The sequence below is a fragment of the Hyla sarda genome, chromosome 4 (assembly GCF_029499605.1).
Source record: "Hyla sarda isolate aHylSar1 chromosome 4, aHylSar1.hap1, whole genome shotgun sequence".
In the NCBI taxonomy this organism is placed as follows: Eukaryota; Metazoa; Chordata; class Amphibia; order Anura; family Hylidae; genus Hyla; species Hyla sarda.
This window is the reverse complement of record NC_079192.1, coordinates 382496876-382517138: the sequence shown is the minus strand read 5'-3', so window position 1 is coordinate 382517138 and position 20263 is coordinate 382496876. Positions and strand designations below refer to the sequence as shown.

The following is a 20263-nucleotide window of genomic DNA, read 5'->3' as shown; positions in this document are numbered from 1 at the left end:
TTGGAGGCATAAAACGGCCATATTACACCTCAAAATATACCTAGTTTACATCAGAAATGTTTTCTTATTGAATTTGATTAAAAACATTATATGGCTGATAGAAAAAAAAGTGATGTTTATTAGGGGTTATGCTCCATAAGGTGATTTTAGTACTTATCTGCAGGACAGCTTGTCTTGGTGCTAAATGTCTGTGTTGTGAGCCCACTATAACTCTGCTGATTTCCACACATCAGCCACCCCATCTATTGCAGTATTGCTGCAGCCCTGTGGAGAATGATTCTACCCCCACCCTTCCAGAGGATGCTCCACCAATTAAAGCAGACATGCTCCCCTTGAACACCTGACTCGTGATGTAATGTCTCGGGCTGCACTGCATCCTGGGAAAACCAGACACAACACTCATTTCGTATGATGCAAAAAAAACAAAAAACATTGGGGCAAAGATAACATTAGAATTGCAAGACCACCATGAAACACAGGTACAGACACTATATTATAAACTACACTAAATGTACAGTCCCTGTAGCATAGTCAAATAAAATTAATTCCTGGAATACTCCTTTAAAATCACACAATTTTATGTGGAGTTCAAAGACCTGATTTGCAAAACATGCTTGGGAATCATTTTTATATAAGCCCAAATAAAGATGCCATTAAAACAACATACATAAAAACACTCCAAAAAGCAATAAAAAAATATATAACTAACAAATAATATAGCCATCTCATAGTTATAATTCTGCTATATTCATGAGAGGGGCATTATTCCCAGATCTTCACTGCCTGCTTTTATGGGTATAAATGTTCTTTAGTACTGTGCTTTACTTGCTACTTCTAAGTAATGTATTGAATTGGTTCAATCTGTTTTTCTATGTCCTTTAGGAGTATGTTTTAACCTACTTAACAGTGGGATAGTGCAAAACATATTTTCTTGGCCTGTATATGTGCACTATCCCTGTTTGCACTTTGATATTGTATGATGGAGATGTAGTAGCCTGAGTATTTTGTAACTGGCACTCTTTTATACTGCCCCATGCCTTTATAGCTATTGATTGACCTATATTAATATACTACAGAAATCATAGAAGTCAATCATTTTTGTGTACATGGGGTGCTCCTTTCCCAAAAAAAAGAAAAACCCAATACATAATAGGGTATAGCCACGTTTGTAATGACTTGCACAATGAAACATTAATGTTATTTATCCCACATGGTGAACACTTTAATAAACAAACTAAAAAGTGAGTTGCAAGAATCGCTATTTTGGTACAAAATGTGGATTAAAAAGAATCAAAAAGGTAGCATGTATCGCAAAAAATTTGTAAAAAAAAGTACAGCTTGTCCTGCAAAAAATTAAGCCTCATACAATTGCTGTCAGAACATGGCAACACAAAAAGGGGGAAAAAAAAGGATTTTGATATGAAAGGGGAAAAAAAGAACATAAAAAGCTATAAATTGGGAATCGCCATAATTGTACTGACCCACAGAATAAAATTACATAATTTTTACCACACAGTGTACGCAATAAAATAATGATTTTTAAATAATTTTTCACAAAAAATGCTGCATGTATTAACAAAGATTTACCACTAATATGAAGCACAATATGTTACAGAAAAAAAAATTCAGAATTGCATCACTCAAATTTGAACAAATGTCATACTTAGTTTTTTTTTTTTTTTTTTGTAAAGTAAGCTACTATTTTCATTTGGAAATGTGTGCATTTGTTAATGCATTAAAGAGGTACTCCGGTGAAAACCTTTTTTCTTTTAAATCAACTGGTGGCAGAAAGTTAAACATATTTGTAAATTACTTATATTAAAAAATCTTAATCCTTCCTGTACTTATCAGCTGCTGAATACTACAGAGTAAATTCTTTTCTTTTTCGAATGCTCTCTGATGACATCACGACTACAGTTCTCTTTGCTGACATTATTATAATAATAATAATAATAATAACAACACTTTATTTATTGCTATCTGCTATGCATGGTTACTAAAATGGACAGAGATGTCAGTAGAGAGCACTGTGCTTGTGATGTCATCAGTGTTCCAAAAAGAAAGGAATTTCCTCTGTAGCATTCAGCAGCTAATAAGTACTGGAAGGATTAAGATTTTTTAATAGAAGTAATTTACAAATATGTTTAACTTTCTGCCACCAGTTGATTTAAAAGAAAAAAGGATTTCACCGGAGTACCCCTATAAAGTATTTTTTAGGTCTGCCTATTAATCCCTTAAGGACACAACCCATTTTGACCTTAACCCCTTAAGGACACATGACGTTCTCATACGTCTCCATTTCCGAGTCCTTAAGGACACATGACGTATGAGAACGTCATGTGTTTTACCGGCCCCCCGCAACCATCTGGAGCGGAGCCGGTGCCCGATGCCTGCTGAAATCGTTCAGCAGGCATCGGGACATATCGCCCAGGAGGGTCATTATGACCCCCCATGTCGGCGATGGCCGCAGATCCCTGGACAATTCAGTCCAGCGATCTGCGGCGGATTCCGGGTCTCCAGTGACCCGGTATTATTGGCTGATCGGGGCCGTCAGAGACGGCCCCGAACAGCCAGAGCCAGCAGGGGTGAGGTGGCACTGGTGCCACCTCACGATCGCCCTGATTCGTCGGCCGGATTACCGGCCGACCAATCAGGGCGCCTGCTGCGGGTGTCACTCCCGCAACCCGCTCCGCCCCTCTTCCGGAGGACGTGAGCGGGTGCGGGACGTGCACCCCGGGTGCTGGGGACCCCGATCCCCGGCGCCCCTGTTGGGATCGGGGCCCCAGGAGCAGCGGCGGCGGCGGCGGCGACGACGAGGGACTGACCTGGTGCAGCGAGGATCGTTGGAGGTGAGTGACAGCCTCCTGCTGTTGCTTAGCAACAGCTCCCAGCATGCAAAAAGGGCATGCTGGGAGCTGTAGTTATGCAACAGCAGGAGGCAGACCACCACAACTCCCAGCATTCCCTTATGGGCATGCTGGGACTTGTAGTTTTGCAACAGCTGGAGGCACTTTCTTTCTATGGAAAAGTGTAGCTTCAGCTGTTGTGTAACTACAACTCCCAGCTTGCACAATCAGCTAAAGTGCATGCTGGGAGTTGTAGTGGTGCATCTGGTGGTTGCATAACTACAACTCCCAGCATGCCCGTTGGCTGTCGGTGACTGCTGAAAGTTGTAGTTTTGCAACAGCTGAAGGCACGCTGAGTTAAGTAGCAAACCAGTGTGTCTCCAGCTGTTGCATAACTACAATCCCCAGCATCCCCAGCCAAAGTAGTATGCCTCCAGCTGTTGCATAACTACAACACCCAGCATGCCCTTCCGCTGTCCGTACATGCTCGGGGTTGTAGCTTTTGCAACAGCTGAAGGCAAACTGGTTGCAAAACACTGAGTTTGTTACCAAACTCGGTGTTTCACAACCAGTGTGCCTCCAGCTGTTGCAAAACTGCAACTCCCAGCATGCACTGATAGACCGTACATGCTGGGAGTTGTAGTTTTGCAACAGCTGGATGTTCCCCCCCCCCCCCCAATGTGAATGTACAGGGTACACTCACATGGGCGGAGGATTACAGTAAGTATCCGGCTGCAAGTTTGAGGTGCGGCAAAATGTCTGCCGCAGCTCAAACTGCCAGCGAGAAACTACTGTGAACCCCCGCCCGTGCGACTGTACCCTAAAAACACTACACTACACCAACACACAATAAAATAAAAAGTAAAAAACACTACATATACACATACCCCTACACAGCCCCCCTCGACAATAAAAATGAAAAACGTCTGGTACGCCACTGTTTCCAAAACGGTGCCTCCAGCGGTTGCAAAACTACAACTCCCAGCATGCACTGATAGACCGTACATGCTGGGAGTTGTAGTTTTGCAACAGCTGGATTCCCCCCCCCCCCCCCCCCCAATGTGAACGTACAGGGTACACTCACATGGGCGGAGGATTACAGTAAGTATCCGGCTGCAAGTTTGAGCTGCGTCAAATTTTCTGCCGCAGCTCAAACTGCCAGCGAGAAACTACTGTGAACCCCCGCCTGTGTGACTGTACCCTAAAAACACTACACTAACACAAAATAAAAAGTAAAAAACACTACATATACACATACCCCTATACAACCCCCCTCCCCAATAAAAATGAAAAACGTCTGGTACGCCACTGTTTCCAAAACGGAGCCTCCAGCTGTTGCAAAACAACTACTCCCAGTATTGCCAGATAGCCGTTGACTGTCCAGGCATGCTGGGAGTTTTACAACAGCTGGAGGCACCCTGTTTGGGAATCACTGGCGTAGAATACCCCTATGTCCACCCCTATGCAAGTCCCTAATTTAGGCCTCAAATGCGCATGGCGCTCTCACTTTGGAGCCCTGTCTTATTTCAAGGCAACAGTTTAGGGCCACATATGGGGTATCGCCGTACTCGGGAGAAATTGCCTAACAAATTTTGGGGGGTATTTTCTGCTATTACCCTTTTAAAAAATGTAAAACTTTTGGGAAAACAAGCATTTTAGGTAAAAAAATATATATATTTTTTTACATATGCAAAAGTCGTGAAACACCTGTAGGGTATTAAGGTTCAAATTACCCCTTGTTACGTTCCCCGAGGGGTCTAGTTTCCAAAATGGTATGCCATGTGTTTTTTTTTTGCTGTCCTGGCACCATAGGGGCTTCCTAAATGCGGCATGCCCCCCAAAAACCATTTGTCGCTCCTTCCCTTCTGAGCCCTCTACTGCGCCCGCCGAACAATTAACATAGACATATGAGGTATGTGCTTACTCGAGAGAAATTGGGTTTCAAATACAAGTAAAAATTTTCTCCTTTTTACCCCTTGCAAAAATTCAAAAATTGGGTCTACAAGAACATGCGAGTGTAAAAAATGAAGATTTTGAATTTTCTCCTTCACTTTGCTGCTATTCCTGTGAAACACCTAAAGGGTTAATACACTTACTGAATGTTTTTTTGAATATTTTAGGGGGTGTAGTTTTTATAATGGGGTCTTTTATGGGGTATTTCTAATATGAAGACCCTTCAAATCCACTTCAAAACTGAACTGGTCCCTGAAAAATAGTGAGTTTGAAAATTTTGTGAAAAATTTCTAAATTGCTGCTGAACTTTGAAGCCCTATGGTGTCTTCCAAAAGTAAAAACTCATAAATTTTATGATGCAAACATAAAGTAGACATATTGTATATGTGAACCCCAAAAAAATATATTTTGAATATCCATTTTCCTTACAAGCAGAGAGCTTCAAAGTTAGAAAAATGCAAAATTTTCATTTTTTTCATCAAATTTTGGGATTTTTCACCAAGAAAGGATGCAAGTTACCATAAAATTTTACCACTAAGTTAAAGTAGAATATGTCACGAAAAAACAATCTCGGAATCAGAATGATAACTAAAAGCATTCCAGAGTTATTAATGTTTAAAGTGACAGTGGTCAGAATTGCAAAAAACGCTCCGGTCCTTAAGGTATAAAATGGCCTGGTCCTTAAGGGGTTAAAGGGGTATTCCAGGAAAAAACTTTTTTTTATTTATCAACTGGCTCCAGAAAGTTAAACAGATTTTTAAATTACTTCTATTAAAAAATCTTAATTCTTTCAATAATTATCAGCTGCTGAAGTTGAGTTGTTGTTTTCTATCTGGCAACAGTGCTCTCTGCTGACATCTCTGCTTGTCTCGGGAACTGCATAGAGTAGAAGAGGTTTGCTATGGGGAATTGCTTCTAAACTGGGCGGTTCCCGAGACACGGGTCATCAGAGAGCACTTAGACAGAAAAGAAAAACTTCATCAGCTCATAAGTACTGAAAGGATTAAGATTATTTAATAGAAGTAATTTACATATCTGTTTAACTTTCTGGAGCCAGTTGAAATATAAAAAAAAAGTTTTTTCCTGGATAACCACTTTAAGGACGCAGCAAATTTTATTTCTGTTTTTTTCCTCCTCGCCTTCTAAAAATCATAACTCTTTTACATTTTCATCCACAGAAAAGTTATAGGCTTGTTTTTTGCATAACCAGTTGTCCTTTGTAATGACATCACTCATTTTACCATAGAATGCATGGCGAAATAAAAATAAAAAATACTATTTGCATGGGGAAATTGAAAAGAAAACCACAATTTTGCAACTTTTGGAAGGTTTTGGTTTTACGGTAAAAATGACATGTTTTATTTAATCTGTTTGTCAATACAATTAAAATGATATCCATGATTGCATACTTTTCTATTATTGTACCGCTTTAAAAAAATCTGAAGCCTTTTAGCCAAATTAGTGAGTTAATATCCTTCTAGTTTGACGAGCTATAACTTTTCAATTTTTCCATATAAGCGGCGGTATAAGGGCTCATTTTCAAGTCTTTTTATTATATACTTTTTTTGATACCCCATTTGCATATATGAAACTTTTAATTCATTTAATAACATTTTTTTAAGCAGCAATATTGGACTATTTTTTACGTCTACGCCGTTCACCGTACGGGATCATTAACATTATATTTTGATAGTTTGGACATTTACGCACCCAGTGAACCAAATATGTTTATACATTTATTTATTTTTTTTATACTTTCTGGGGATAAAATGGGAAAAAGTGACAATTTACACTTTTATTGGGGGAGGGGATTTTTCAAATTTTTTTACTTTAATTTTATTTATTTTTTACACACTTTAACCCCTTAAGGACTCCGCCTTTTTCAGTTTTTGCATTTTCGTATTTTCCTTCTTACCTTTTAAAAATCATAACCCTTTCAATTTTCCCAGGGGTAAAAACACCCTTAGGGCTTTCACCCCTCAGGGACTGACGCCCCTTAAAGGGGTATTCCAGGAAAAAACTTTTTTTTTATATATCTACTGGCTCCAGAGAGTTGATTTGTAAATTACTTCTATTAAAAAAAAAATCTTAATCCTTTCAGTACTTATAAGCTTCTGAAGTTAAGGTTGTTCTTTTCTCTCTAAGTGCTCTCTGATGACACGTGTCTCGGGAACCGCCCAGTTTAGAAGAGGTTTGCTATGGGGATTTGCTTCTAAACTGGGCGGTTCCCGAGACACGTGTCATCAGAGAGTACTTAGACAGAAAAGAAAAACCTTAACTTCAGAAGCTCATAAGTGCTGAAAGGATTAAGATTTTTTAATAGAAGTAATTTACAAATCTGTTTAACTTTCTGGAGCCAGTTGATATATAAAAAAAAAGTTTTTTCCTGGATAACCCCCTGGGAATATCCCCTATTATAACATATTTTCTTTATTAAAAATATATATCCCCTTAGTGCACAACAAAGAATAATGGTGTGTTTAAAACCACAAAGCGATGAGGAGTGGCAAATATAAGGAATGTTTTTTTGTTATATCTATATAAGAGGATGTAGAGATTTCAAGGGTATCTTAGTTCACTTAGTCATTGGACTTCTAGGTTGCATCAATACTAGCTAGCAATTCCCATAACATATACACTCTCTATTAGTGTACCTGCTGTTAACAAATACTTTTTATATAATGTAGATAATAACATTATATGTATATTTATAATATACATTGGTTAAAAAAATTGCATATTTTTGTCCCTACAGCTATTGCTTGTGTGTCTCTATGATAAGTCCAAATACAGGAAGTGTGGGTGGACAAGCAGAGCTCTGGTGTTGGCTCCTGGCTTGTCAATTAGCCTGCTGTGTGAGCCGGGAGCTTGTAACAGAGCCTCAGTGTACAAAGCCCTGTTTGTCCTCCGTGCACAGAGCCCTGCTTGTCCTCAGTGCACAGAGCCCTGCTTGTCCTCAGTGCACAGAGCCCTGCTTGTCCTCAGTGCACAGAGCCCTGCTTGTCCTCAGTGCACAGAGCCCTGCTTGTCCTCGGTGTACAGAGCCCTACTTTTCCTCAGTGTACAGAGCCCTGCTAGTCCACTCACACTTCCTGTATTTGGACTCCTCACAGAGACACACAGGCAATAGCTGTAAGGACAAAAATATACACATTTTTTTAACCAATGTATATTACAAATATACATATAATTTTATTATCTACATCATATAAAAACTTTTTGTTAACAATAGGCACACTTTAATATCCTTAATCCTGCCACTAACACAATATCATGCTTTTAAAACATGTCACAAAAGACATATTTCTTTAATACAATCTAAAGCTACCATACAACCAAAAGAACCATATTTTTAGAAAACAGGCCCCATGATCATTGTGTAAAATGTAGGCAGTTATTTACACTGTCATACAAAGTTGCATGTAAAGCTTGCTGTAAAATTTTACCTTAACAATTGAAAGGCTTTACAGAGATAAACTTTATGCAGAAATATATGGTCAAAAATATAGCACACATGCCTATGTTCACTGAAATATTTGTTTAAAAAGACCAAATTGGTCTTTTCAGACATGTTCTTGAATGGATTTATGAATCCAGCTTCCATTCTAATTATTCCTTGGAGGCAGATTTTGCTGCTCCATGGAATCTGAACTCCTGTCTACACACCCGCACTTCGGCGCTACCCGCCCACATAAAGTGCTCATTACTGATCAGAGATACTGTTTTGACGTGGAAAGCTATTCGTAAGGCCTACAATCTTCCTTTTCTGCTGTCCGGACATCTTAACCTCTGAGGTCACCCGGAGTTTCCTACGGGCAGGGAAAGCAGTTTATTTGAGTTGTGGTGTCAGAAAGGACTTACTGTAGCAAAACAACTGATGCAGGTGGAGGAACGGAGGTGGCTTTCTCCTGATGAACTTCTTACATCCTTCTCGCTGCCCCCCACTCACTTTCTTCAGGTCTCCCAACTTTTGTCATTTTGTACTTCAAGATTGCGCAATCCTGCCCCGGAGGTTTCCCCCTCCTCCTTTGAGGACATGATAGGCCCGCAACCCAGAAAGATTTTAATCTCCACGCTATATAAATGCTTTAATGATCGCCTCCTAAAGGTGTCTAAACATACCCTATTTGCCAAATAGGAATCCGTTCTTCAGGATTCGGACATCCATGAACGTATATTGGAAGGTTGGGGTAAGGTGAGATCTACGGTCATCAATGAGAGGTGGAGGGAAACCTTTTTTAAACTGATGCACTATGGCTACTTGGGATTTAATCTTCCGGCCACACCGGCGTTCCCTGACAGACTAACCTCATGCCCCAAATGTGGCGTTTTTGGCACAGATTTTTACCATGGTATTTGGGACTGTCCAAAAACACGAACATTTTGGGAATACGTTGAAGGATACAGTTCCAGGCATTGGACCGTCCGCATCCCATTTACGTCCACCAGGCTCTTCTGTTTCAATCTGTTGACCCCTCTGTTACGGAGGAGGTAGGGTTAAGGACTGTGCCTAAATTTATCCATGCAATCTTACTAGTTGCCACGCCTGTTGGCCTTTCCTCAGGACCCCTGGTGACCTTATCTCACCTGTCGGCGTTTCCTCAGGCCCCCTGGTGACCTGGACACCAGGGGGCCTGAGGAAACGCTGTCAGACGTGAAATGGCTGCTGTCGCCCAGGTGAGATGTCCCTATTTCACAAGACATTATCTGCACTTCTTTGAATAAATCAAACACAAGCATTGGATAAACCCGGTGAGTGCATCTATTTCTTGTTCCTTTTCAGTGCAAGTTTTGTGCAAATATGTGAGATTTGTGGTACTTTGACTCAAATAATGTGTCTTTACAATGACCCTAGGGTCACATTCTAGTCAGTTATGGATTATTGATAGTAGCTGCACGGGAGCGACCGGTTTTGAAATTTCCTAGCCAGACCCGGCAACCGTAGGCTGCAAACGTAGTGTGAATGCAGCCTTAGTATGGTCCATTTAGCAGCAATGACAGGAGAATAGCGGCACGGTAGAGAACAGCCATGTGAACCTTGCCTTAGTCAAATGTGTGGAATGTCCCAAAAATTTTTCATTCCGCACATTTTCCGAATGTGTGAATAGCCTTACTCTACTAAGCAAATATCAATATGCTTCTGTGTAAAGAATATTGTACAACAAATATATAAAAGATTATTACCTTAGATATTTTTTAAGCGTATCATAGGCAATGCCTTCAAGACCAGCCCAGACATCTTCTTGTTTTGACATTAATGCCTCTGTGCTGGATACAGGAGAAAACGTATGTAGGACTGGCAGGACCCACACCCAGTGTTCTACATTATCATCTATACATTTCTGGCACAGCTGTCTCAATAGTTCATGTGTTCTGTAAACCAAAACAGTAATTGAAAGTGCAGAAATCAGAATGTATAATATATTATATATATATACATACACGAATAATAAAAGATTATTAAAAAATCAACTGAAGTCAATAAGATGCTCATACAGTATCTTTTATCTCCTTGTGATATGTTTATTTCTACAAAAATGGAGTCCACTTAATGTTTAATCCACAATTCAACTTTTGTACTATAGGCAACCCACATTCAAAATCCACTTAAACCCAACACTGTTTATTTAATAGACACCGATCAGCCATAACATTAAAACCATTGTAATCAAGCAAGTCTAGCTCCCAATAATCTGTATGCAAGAGCCAAGGTTACTGACTGACAATTATACCCAATGGTCAAAAATAATCAATTGTGAATAAGAAGGCCAAAAAGTGTAATTTTGCTAGGCTTTCCCATGTGATGAGATACAAAAGATAACAGGAAATGGGCTGGCATAAAGTAAGACAACTAATAGTTGGTCTAAACTCAGACTAGACAGTGTGCCAGATTTATTAAACAAAATTAACCACTATTATAAACCTGGCACATTTAAAACTGTCTGCTAAAGCTTCTACTGTCTAAGAATTATTAGTATTGGTAAATTTCCCCAATTAATCCTCTTCAGACAGCAGGTTCCTATGGTCCATGTGGTAGCTGTAAATTTCTAAATGCTATTAACATAGCAGAGCAGAAACTTAAGGCAAGATGTCTGCCCCTATACTTATGCACAAATAATACAATAAAAAAAAAACATACAATCGGAAAATAACAGATTAGAAAAATAAGAATATGTTTTGATATCTTAGGTCCAAGATATGATTCCAAGACACTGTACATATTAAAACTTTATTAGAAATACTCTTGAACACAATTTAAAGGGATTGTCCAGTGAAAAGGATCTCCTATCTACAATGAAAGATAAGTGAAAACAGGTGCACACCTAGTGAAGTCCTGTGAGTAAAGAGGTACAGGTGTGCAATTAGTTGTACCTTACCGTGTTGTGTTGTACTTAGAGTACAACACCTTTGTGTGCATGTTGACTCGCTAAATTAGCGGTGCAGGAGAGATGGCAGCCTCGGCGTCCTTACCCGTAACCTCCAGGTACGGTTAAAGCAGGATAAAACAAACGTAAAAAATGGAACTGTCCGAATGGCGCCTTTCTTTGTAGAAAATAAAATTAAATAATAAAAAATTGCCGATCAGTTTAAAAGGCAATTTTTTATTGTGGGCAGAATAAACATTAACATGAAACAAAAGTAAAAATAGAATAAAAGAAAAAAGAAAAATGGGGTGCAACTTAAAAGTTTCGAATCCGGACCAGATTCTTCATCAGGCAATTTCTGTTACAGAAGGAAAATGCGCCAACTTAAAATGTAAAAGGCTGGATTACCACCGGGTCACAGGTCATGGGGGTGGATCCTTTTTCGGCATGATAAAAATCATGAAAACAACATTACGAATAAGACTGGACATAAGTAAGGTAGAAATAACACTAATATTAGTGAGATATGTAAAGCTAATACTAGGGAGGTGCGCTAGTGTGTTTTGCAGCGCTGGAAACCCTTGGTTTTCTGCCCACTGTAATTCATACTTTGTTTTTTTGTGTTTTTGTTGGAGCTCTGTTGAAATCACTGTTTCTTCTGCTCTATATCTCTGGTCCTATTTTGTCCAGCTGGTTTGTTGAAAAACAATAATAATAGTGCACTGTGTCTGGTAGATTATCGGTGAGCATGCGCATCGGTCTCATTTGTTGCGGTGCGCACAGAGGATAGTCTCGGCAATCATGCACTGAGAGTTTATTAATATCATGTTGGCAATCTGGAGGATATACTTCTGGTTTAATCAGGTATGTTATTGGTCTGTTACTGGTCATACTAAGTTACCGACTGACATAACATGACTTATAGGTTAATGACAATCTTGTGCACGGTTCACCTTACCGGCGTGCCGAGAAAAAAAGGTAGCATTTGTTTACTAATTGGGGTTATTTGGTACTTGTTGTTGGTCTGGTGCTGATTATACTACGTTTACAGACCAACCCAGAATGACTCCTAGGTTGATGCTAATCTTGCGCATGGTTCACCTCTCCAACGTGCAAAAGAGAGATTACATTTGTTTATAGTCGGGGTTATTTGTTACTTGTAGAGTAATATTATTCATTGTTTCTTCGTTGTAACAATAAGAGCAACAGGCCATTTGGTTGATGTATCCAATGGGAACATTGACAACATATTACATAAAGAATAGATGTTTATAACCTGATAGCAATAGATGAAAATAGCAGAACTGATAGGGTAATGATAGTATAGCGATGAGTACTAACAGTAATAGTATAAAAATATTTATATGATGAATTATTAAGATAAATTACTATTGTTAGAATATGTAATCAACTGTTTAGTAGATATTGATTGAAGAACATTGTATGAATATGTATATGCAACAAACCAATTAGTTTGGTAGGGATAAAATTGGCAGAGGCTTTTTGTATAGTTAATTATGGAGGGGAGGGGAGATAAAATTATATTAGGACTATGAGTGCTAGTAGTAATAGTAAAGAAATATATGTGATGAATGGATAGGGTAACTTGCTATAAAAATGGTTGTATATGATTGTGTGATAAACTATTTAGTGCATATCAATACAGGGAAATATTGTATAAATATATAAATGTGATGAACCAATAAATAAAAATAGATGGGTGGAGGTTAAATATAAAATTAATTATTTGGGAGGGGAAGGGGGAAAAAAGGAATTGATCTGTGATCGATAAAGAGAACGGGAACTAGGATGGGACTAATGAAAAACTGATCAAATGATTGTTTCCACAATTTCTTAAGACCACGCGGCGAGACTGTGCTAAGTTTGAACATCCAATAAACCTCACGCTTTTTGAGACCTTCAAAGCGATTAGAGGTGTCTTCACTGATGTGGTCAATTGGAGTAACATGGATGGGGCTCTTGTTATTGGGATGTTGATTAAGACAATGTCTGGATAGCCCATGAAGTAGAAACCGTTTCCTGATATTTTGACGGTGTTTATTAATTCTACAATGTAATGGTTGAATTGTCCGTTCTATGTATTGTAATCCACAGATGCAGTCAATGAGATATATAATATAGGAAGACTGATAGGTAAGGTGGTATTTTAATTGAAAATTTTCTTTAGTGGTATACGACGTAATGTCATTGAGTTTGTTACTGATTTCTTTACAGCACATACATCGCTTCACACCACATTGGTAGCGTCCTGGTGGTAAGTCGTCTTTTTTCTTTTTTGTTTTGTGCTGCCTAATTTGGCTGGGAGCCAATAAGTTTTTGAGGGTAGGAGTCCTCCGAAATGTCAGCTGTGGGTGATTGGGAATATTTCCTTTAAGCTGAACATCATTTAGCAGAATGTGCCAGTTTTTATTAAGGACTTCTCTTATTTTGCTGGCTGCATTGCTGTATGTAGTAATAAAATTTGTTTTCTGTTTCTGTATCTGTTGGCTATGTGCTACTTGGTTGGTGTTTTTTTATTGTAAAAAGACATTCTTTCTGTGTTTTTGATTGTGCTCATTGTAGTGCATGTTTGACTATCATGTTTGGATACTTTTGTTCTTTAAACCGTCTCTCCAGAATTGTTGCTTCTTTCTTAAATGATGATTCTTCTGTACAATTTTTACGGATCCTTTGGAATTGGCTATAGGGAATATTTTTCAGCCATTGTTTATAATGTGCGCTGTCGAATTCTAAATAGCTGTTCATGTCAACAGTCTTAAAGAAAGTGGACGTGATGAATTCCGTAACGTTATGCATAATACAGAGATCTAAGAAATGGATTTTGTCGCAGCTGGTTTCCAGGGAAAATTGTAGGCCCCAATCATTTCCCTTCAGTGTTTCAAGTAGGATTTTAGATGTATCCTCTGGTCCATCCCATATGAAGAATAAACCATCTATATACCTTTTATATAGAATTATGTGAGGTTTTAAAGGAGGGATTGTGCGAGATATGATGGTCCTCGAAGGCGCCCATAAATAAATTAGAGTAAGCTGGTGCGACCTTCGAGCCAATTGCAGTCCCTTTGCTCTGTTGATATGTCCTCTTGTATATAAAAAAAGTTGTTATAGAGAATAAACTCTAAGCTTTTCATCAGAAACTCTTTTTGTATGGAGGGGAGTTTTGTATCCTCTTGGAGATAATCTTGTACATTTTAATCCGAGGTTGTGAGAAATATTCATATATAGTGATGTAACATCACAAGTGATTAATTGGTAGCCCGATTTCCAGGGTATTCTTACTAGTGTCTCAATCAGTTGTGTGGAATCCCGTAAATAACTAGGTAAATCCAGGACATACGGTTGAAGAAAGAGGTCAATATAGTGAGCCAGGTTACGACTGATTGAGTTTGTGTTTGAAATAATGGGTCGTCCAGGGGGATCACTGAGGGATTTGTGAATTTCGGGTAAGAAGTAGAAGTATGGTTTATTGGCGTTAGAGATTTTCAAATATTTTCCTTCTTCCTTATTAAGAATATTTTTCTGTATCCCTTCTTCAATCAGGATATATAGATTTTTTCAATTTGTGGAAAGGGATTGCAGGTGATAACTTGATAAAATGTTTCATCTGACAATATTCTGTTTGCTTGTTTCTCATAATATTCATAATCTAATATAACCAGGCCTCCTCCTTTATTAGCACATCTGATAACAATGTCAGAGTTATCTTGTAATTGTTTTATTGCCATATGTTCTTCCTTACTTAGATTATAATTCTTTTTTACTGATGATTTCATGAGTTCATGTGAACGGAAGCAACGATCAAACTCAAAATAAGGATGATATCAGACCAAATGAGCGCAAAGACGGGGCCCCAACGCCCAACAAAGGCATGCGGCCTCAAACCCCCGAAAGAAAAATAGGGAATATTAGACAATATTAGACAGTGACGTCATTGCGCCGCACCGTGCAGCGCATAGCAACGACGCAGGGGACGGAGGCCTGAAGCACCGCGGACCTGACCCCGGCAACAGGTAATTATACAGCCGGGGATGGGGGAGGCAACGGGGCAGCGGCGCCGGCAATGGGTGCCGCTGCCCCTTCTCTCCCCCTGTCTGCCGGCGCCGCTGTCCCATTGCCGGCGCCGCTTCTCTCCCCCTGGCCATCGGCGCCGGCAATGGGGCGCCGGCACAGATAGTCAGGGGGAGAGAACGGGCAGCGGCACAGATAGCCAGGGGGAGAGAAGGGCCGGCAGCAGGGCTCTAGACCCCAGGACAGGCAGGGGCAGGGCAGAGAAGCCGGCAGCGCTGGCGGTCTCTGCACCTGCAAAGCCGCTGCAGTTCATTGATTTAAAGCGCCCGCTTTAAATCATTGAACTGCAGTGACTTATCGGCGTATAACACGCAGGTAGACTTTAGGCTAAAAATTCTAGCCTAAAAAGTGCGTGTTATACGCCGATAAATACGGTACAATACATAGAACGGACAATTCAGCCATTACATTGTAGAATTGATAAACACCGTCAAAATATCAGGAAACAGTTTCTACTTCATGGGCTATCCAGACATTGTCTTAATCACCATCCCAATAACAAGAGCCCCATCCGTGTTACTCCAATTGACCACATCAGTGAAGACACCTCTAATCGCTTTGAAGTTCTCAAAAAGCGTGAGGTTTATTGGATGTTCAAACTTAGCACAGTCTCGCCGCGTGGTCTTAAGAAATTGTGGAAACAATCATTTGATCAGTTTTTCATTAGTCCCATCCTAGTTCCCGTTCTCTTTATCGATCACAGATCAATTCCTTTTTTTCCCCCTTCCCCTCCCAAATAATTAATTTTATATTTAACCTCCACCCATCTATTTTTATTTATTGGTTCATCACATTTACATATGTATGCAATATTTCCCTGTATTGATATGCACTAAATAGTTTATCACACAATCATATACAACCATTTTTATAGCAAGTTACCCTATCCATTCATCACATATATTTCTTTACTATTACTACTAGCACTCATAGTCCTAATATAATTTTATCTCCCCTCCCCTCCATTATTAACTATACAAAAAGCCTCTGCCAATTTTATCCCTACCAAACTAATTGGTTTATTGCATATACATATTCATACAATGTTCTTCAATCAATATCTACTAAACAGTTGATTACATATTCTAACAATAGTAATTTATCTTAATAATTCATCATATAAATATTTTTATACTATTACTGTTAGTACTCATCGCTATACTATCATTACCCTATCAGTTCTGCTATTTTCATCTATTGCTATCAGGTTATAAACATCTATTCTTTATGTAATATGTTGTCAATGTTCCCATTGGATACATCAACCAAAGGGCCTGTTGCTCTTATTGCTACAACAAAGAAACAATGAATAATATTACTCTACAAGTAACAAATAACCCCGACTATAAACAAATGTAATCTCTCTTTTGCACGTTGGAGAGGTGAACCATGCGCAAGATTAGCATCAACCTAGGAGTCATTCTGGGTTGGTCTGTAAACGTAGTATAATCAGCACCAGACCAACAACAAGTACCAAATAACCCCGATTAGTAAACAAATGCTACCTTTTTTCTCGGCACGCCGGTAAGGTGAACCGTGCACAAGATTGTCATTAACCTATAAGTCATGTTATGTCGGTCGGTAACTTAGTATGACCAGTAACAGACCAATAACATACCTGATTAAACCAGAAGTATATCCTCCAGATTGCCAACATGATATTAATAAACTCTCAGTGCATGATTGCCGAGACTATCCTCTGTGCGCACCGCAACAAATGAGACCGATGCGCATGCTCACCAATAGTCAACCAGACACAGTGCACTATTATTATTGTTTTTCTACAAACCAGCTGGACAAAATAGGACCAGAGATATAGAGCAGAAGAAACATTACAGTGATTTGAACGGAGCTCCAACAAAAACACAAAAAAACAATGTATGAATTACAGTGGGCAGAAAACCAAGGGTCTCCAGTGCTGCAAAACACACTAGCGCACCTCCCTAGTATTAGATTTACATATCTCACTAATATTAGTGTTATTTCTACCTTACTTATGTCCAGTCTTATTCATAATGTTGTTTTCATGATTTTTATGATGCCGAAAAGGGATCCACCCCCATGACCTGTGACTGGTAATCCAGCCTTTTACATTTTAAGTTGGCGCATTTTCCTTCTGTAACAGAAATTGCCTGATGAAGAATCCGGTCCGGATTCGAAACTTTTAAGTTGCACCCCATTTTTCTTTTTTCTTTTATTCTATTTTTACTTTTGTTTCATGTTAATGTTTATTCTGCCCACATTAAAAATTGCCTTTTAAACTGATCGGCAATTTTACAATCTACAATAGCCTTCCAGCAGAAGTGGTGGCTGCAAATACAGTGAAAGTTAAGCATGCATGGGATAGCCATAAGGCTATCCTTCATATCAGATAAGGCCAGGGACTATTCATAGTATTCAGAATATTGGGCAGACTAGATGGGCCAAATGGTTCTTATATGCCAACACATTCTACGTTTTTATGTAATGCTAGTGAGGCTTGTAAAAAGACCAATCATAGGCATCTTAATGCAGAAGCAGCCCAGTTTAAATATCCCCCCCTCTGAAGGTGTGATCGTTGGCACTGCATCTTATTGGCCCAGCACTTTCAATTCCATATTGGTTTGCAAGTAGAGCTGGTCATCATAAAGATCCCTGGACACTTCCGGCAGTGCCCTGTAGGAAACGGATGGAGCACAGGGGGGAGGACAAGTAAGTTTATGACAAGATCAGAATAACTTTCATTAAAGTGATTGTCCAGCAAAATACTTGTGGATAGGGGATAAGTATCTGACTGTGAAGGGTCCGACTGCTCGGATCTCCCCACGATCTCCAGAATGGGGCCCTGGGTCTGAGAGAGAATGCGTAACTTGCATAAGCAAGTGCTGTACTTGGGTATCTGTAGCATTCCCATAGAAGTGAGTGGAGCTCATGCTATCTACCGCACACACTCTCTCAGAGCCAGAGCCCGTGGTAGGACCCACTGAGATCAGATACTATAACATATATATATATATATATATATATATATATATATATATATATATATCAAAGTATATGTCCCAACATGTTTTTGCTTACCCCATTCAAGAAATAAATAAAACTCACCCTTGGAAGTTAGTAAACAAAGTCTTGGCATTCTGAAGTTCACCAATCAGCTTTTCTCTTGGCATTTCATCCAAGCACAGAACACAGCAAACGTTTGTTAAATGTTCTTTACTAACACGAATAGTAAATGTATGAACAATCCAGAGGCAAATTAATCCTGCGACTATTCTGTTCAGCTTTACTTCAGTTTCTTTTTGATTATTTGTTTTAATGAAGGGGTCACAGATTTTATCTAGCAAATTCATCATCAAAATATGAACCTAGGGGGCAGAAATAATTATCAATATCATCACATTCAGAGGTGTGAAAATAAAAAAAATAAAAAAATTATTGTCCAATGTACTAAAACAGAGCCCAATCTACTTGTCTGTGCCAATTTTCATTTTTGCCCGTTTGTTATTTCCTCCTCGCATTATAATAGCCATAACTCTTATTTTTCCATCTACAGACCCATATGAAGGTTTGTTTTTTTGCGGAACCAATTGTACATTGTAATGACACAAAAAAAGAAAATTGGTGAAATTGAAATAAAAGATAATTTTACAAATTATTATAATTTTTTTTTTTAAACGCCATTTACCTTGTGGTCAAACTGACATGTTATTTTGCTACTTTAGGTCAGCCTGGTTAACCCCGTAAGGACCAGGCCCATTTTGGCCTTAACCCCTTTGCACTTTCGTTTTTTCCTCCTTACCTTTTAAAAATCATAACCCTTTCAATTTTCCACCTAAAAATCCATATTATGGCTTATTTTTTGCGTCGCCAATTCTACTTTGCAGTGACATTAGTCATTTTACCCAAAAATGCACGGCGAAACGGAAAAAAAAATCATTGTGCGACAAAATCGAAAAAAAAACGCCATATTTTAACTTTTGGGGGCTTCCGTTTCTACGCAGTGCATATTTCGGTAAAAATTACACCTTATCATTATTCTGTAGGTCCATACGGTTAAATTGATACCCTACTTATATAGGTTTGATTTTGTCGCACTTCTGGAAAAAATCATAACTACATGCAGGAAAATTTATACGTTTAAAAATGTCATCTTCTGACCCCTATAACTTTTTTATTTTTCCACGTACAGGGCGGTATGAGGACTCATTTTTTGCGCCGTGATCTGAAGTTTTTATCGGTATGATTTTTGTTTTGATCGGACTTTTTGATCACTTTTTATTCATTTTTTTAATGGTATAAAAAGTGACCAAAATACGCTTTTTTGGACTTTGGAATTTTTTTGGACTTTACGCCATTGACCGTGCGGTTTAATTAATGATATATTTTTATAGTTCGGACATTTACGCACGCGGCGATACCACATTTGTTTATTTATTAATTTTTTTTACATTGTTTTATTTTTTTTATGGGAAAAGGGGGGCGATTCAAACTTTTATTAGGGAAGGGGTTAAATGACCTTTATTAACACTTTTTTTTTTTACTTTTTTTTTGCAGTGTTATAGGTCCCATAGGGACCTATAACACTGCACACACTGATCTCCTATGCTGATCACTGGCGTGTATTAACACGCCTGTGATCAGCATTATCGGCGCTTGACTGCTCCTGCCTGGATCTCAGGCACGGAGCAGTCATTCGTCGATCGGACACCGAGGAGGCAGGTAAGGGCCCTCCCGGTGTCCGATCAGCTGTTCGGGACGCCGCGATTTCACCGCGGCGGTCCCGAACAGCCCGACTGAGCAGCCGGGTCACTTTCAGTTTCACTTTAGAAGCGGCGGTCAGCTTTGACCGCCGCTTCTAAAGGGTTAATACCGCACATCGCCGCGTGTGGTATTAATACCGTGTGGTATTAGCCGCGGGTCCCGGCCGTTGATGAGCGCCGGGACCGACGCCATATGATGCAGGATCGCGGCGCGATCCCGCTTCATATCGCGGGAGCCGGCGCAGGACGTAAATATACGTCCTGCGTC

General features: G+C 39.2%; 1 protein-coding gene across 8 annotated transcripts in view; it reads right to left on the bottom strand.

Annotated features, from left to right (window-relative positions):
• Positions 1 to 20263, bottom strand: part of RNF213 (ring finger protein 213) — a 327147-nt gene that overhangs the window by 152750 nt on the left and 154134 nt on the right. For all 8 annotated transcript variants that reach the window (XM_056516951.1, XM_056516949.1, XM_056516950.1 and 5 more), the window contains 2 exons: positions 18341 to 18600; positions 9984 to 10172 (listed from right to left, as the gene is read on the bottom strand). In XM_056516951.1, coding sequence (XP_056372926.1) covers positions 9984 to 10172; positions 18341 to 18600 — 449 coding nt within the window. The remainder of the gene's footprint in view (positions 1 to 9983; positions 10173 to 18340; positions 18601 to 20263) is intronic.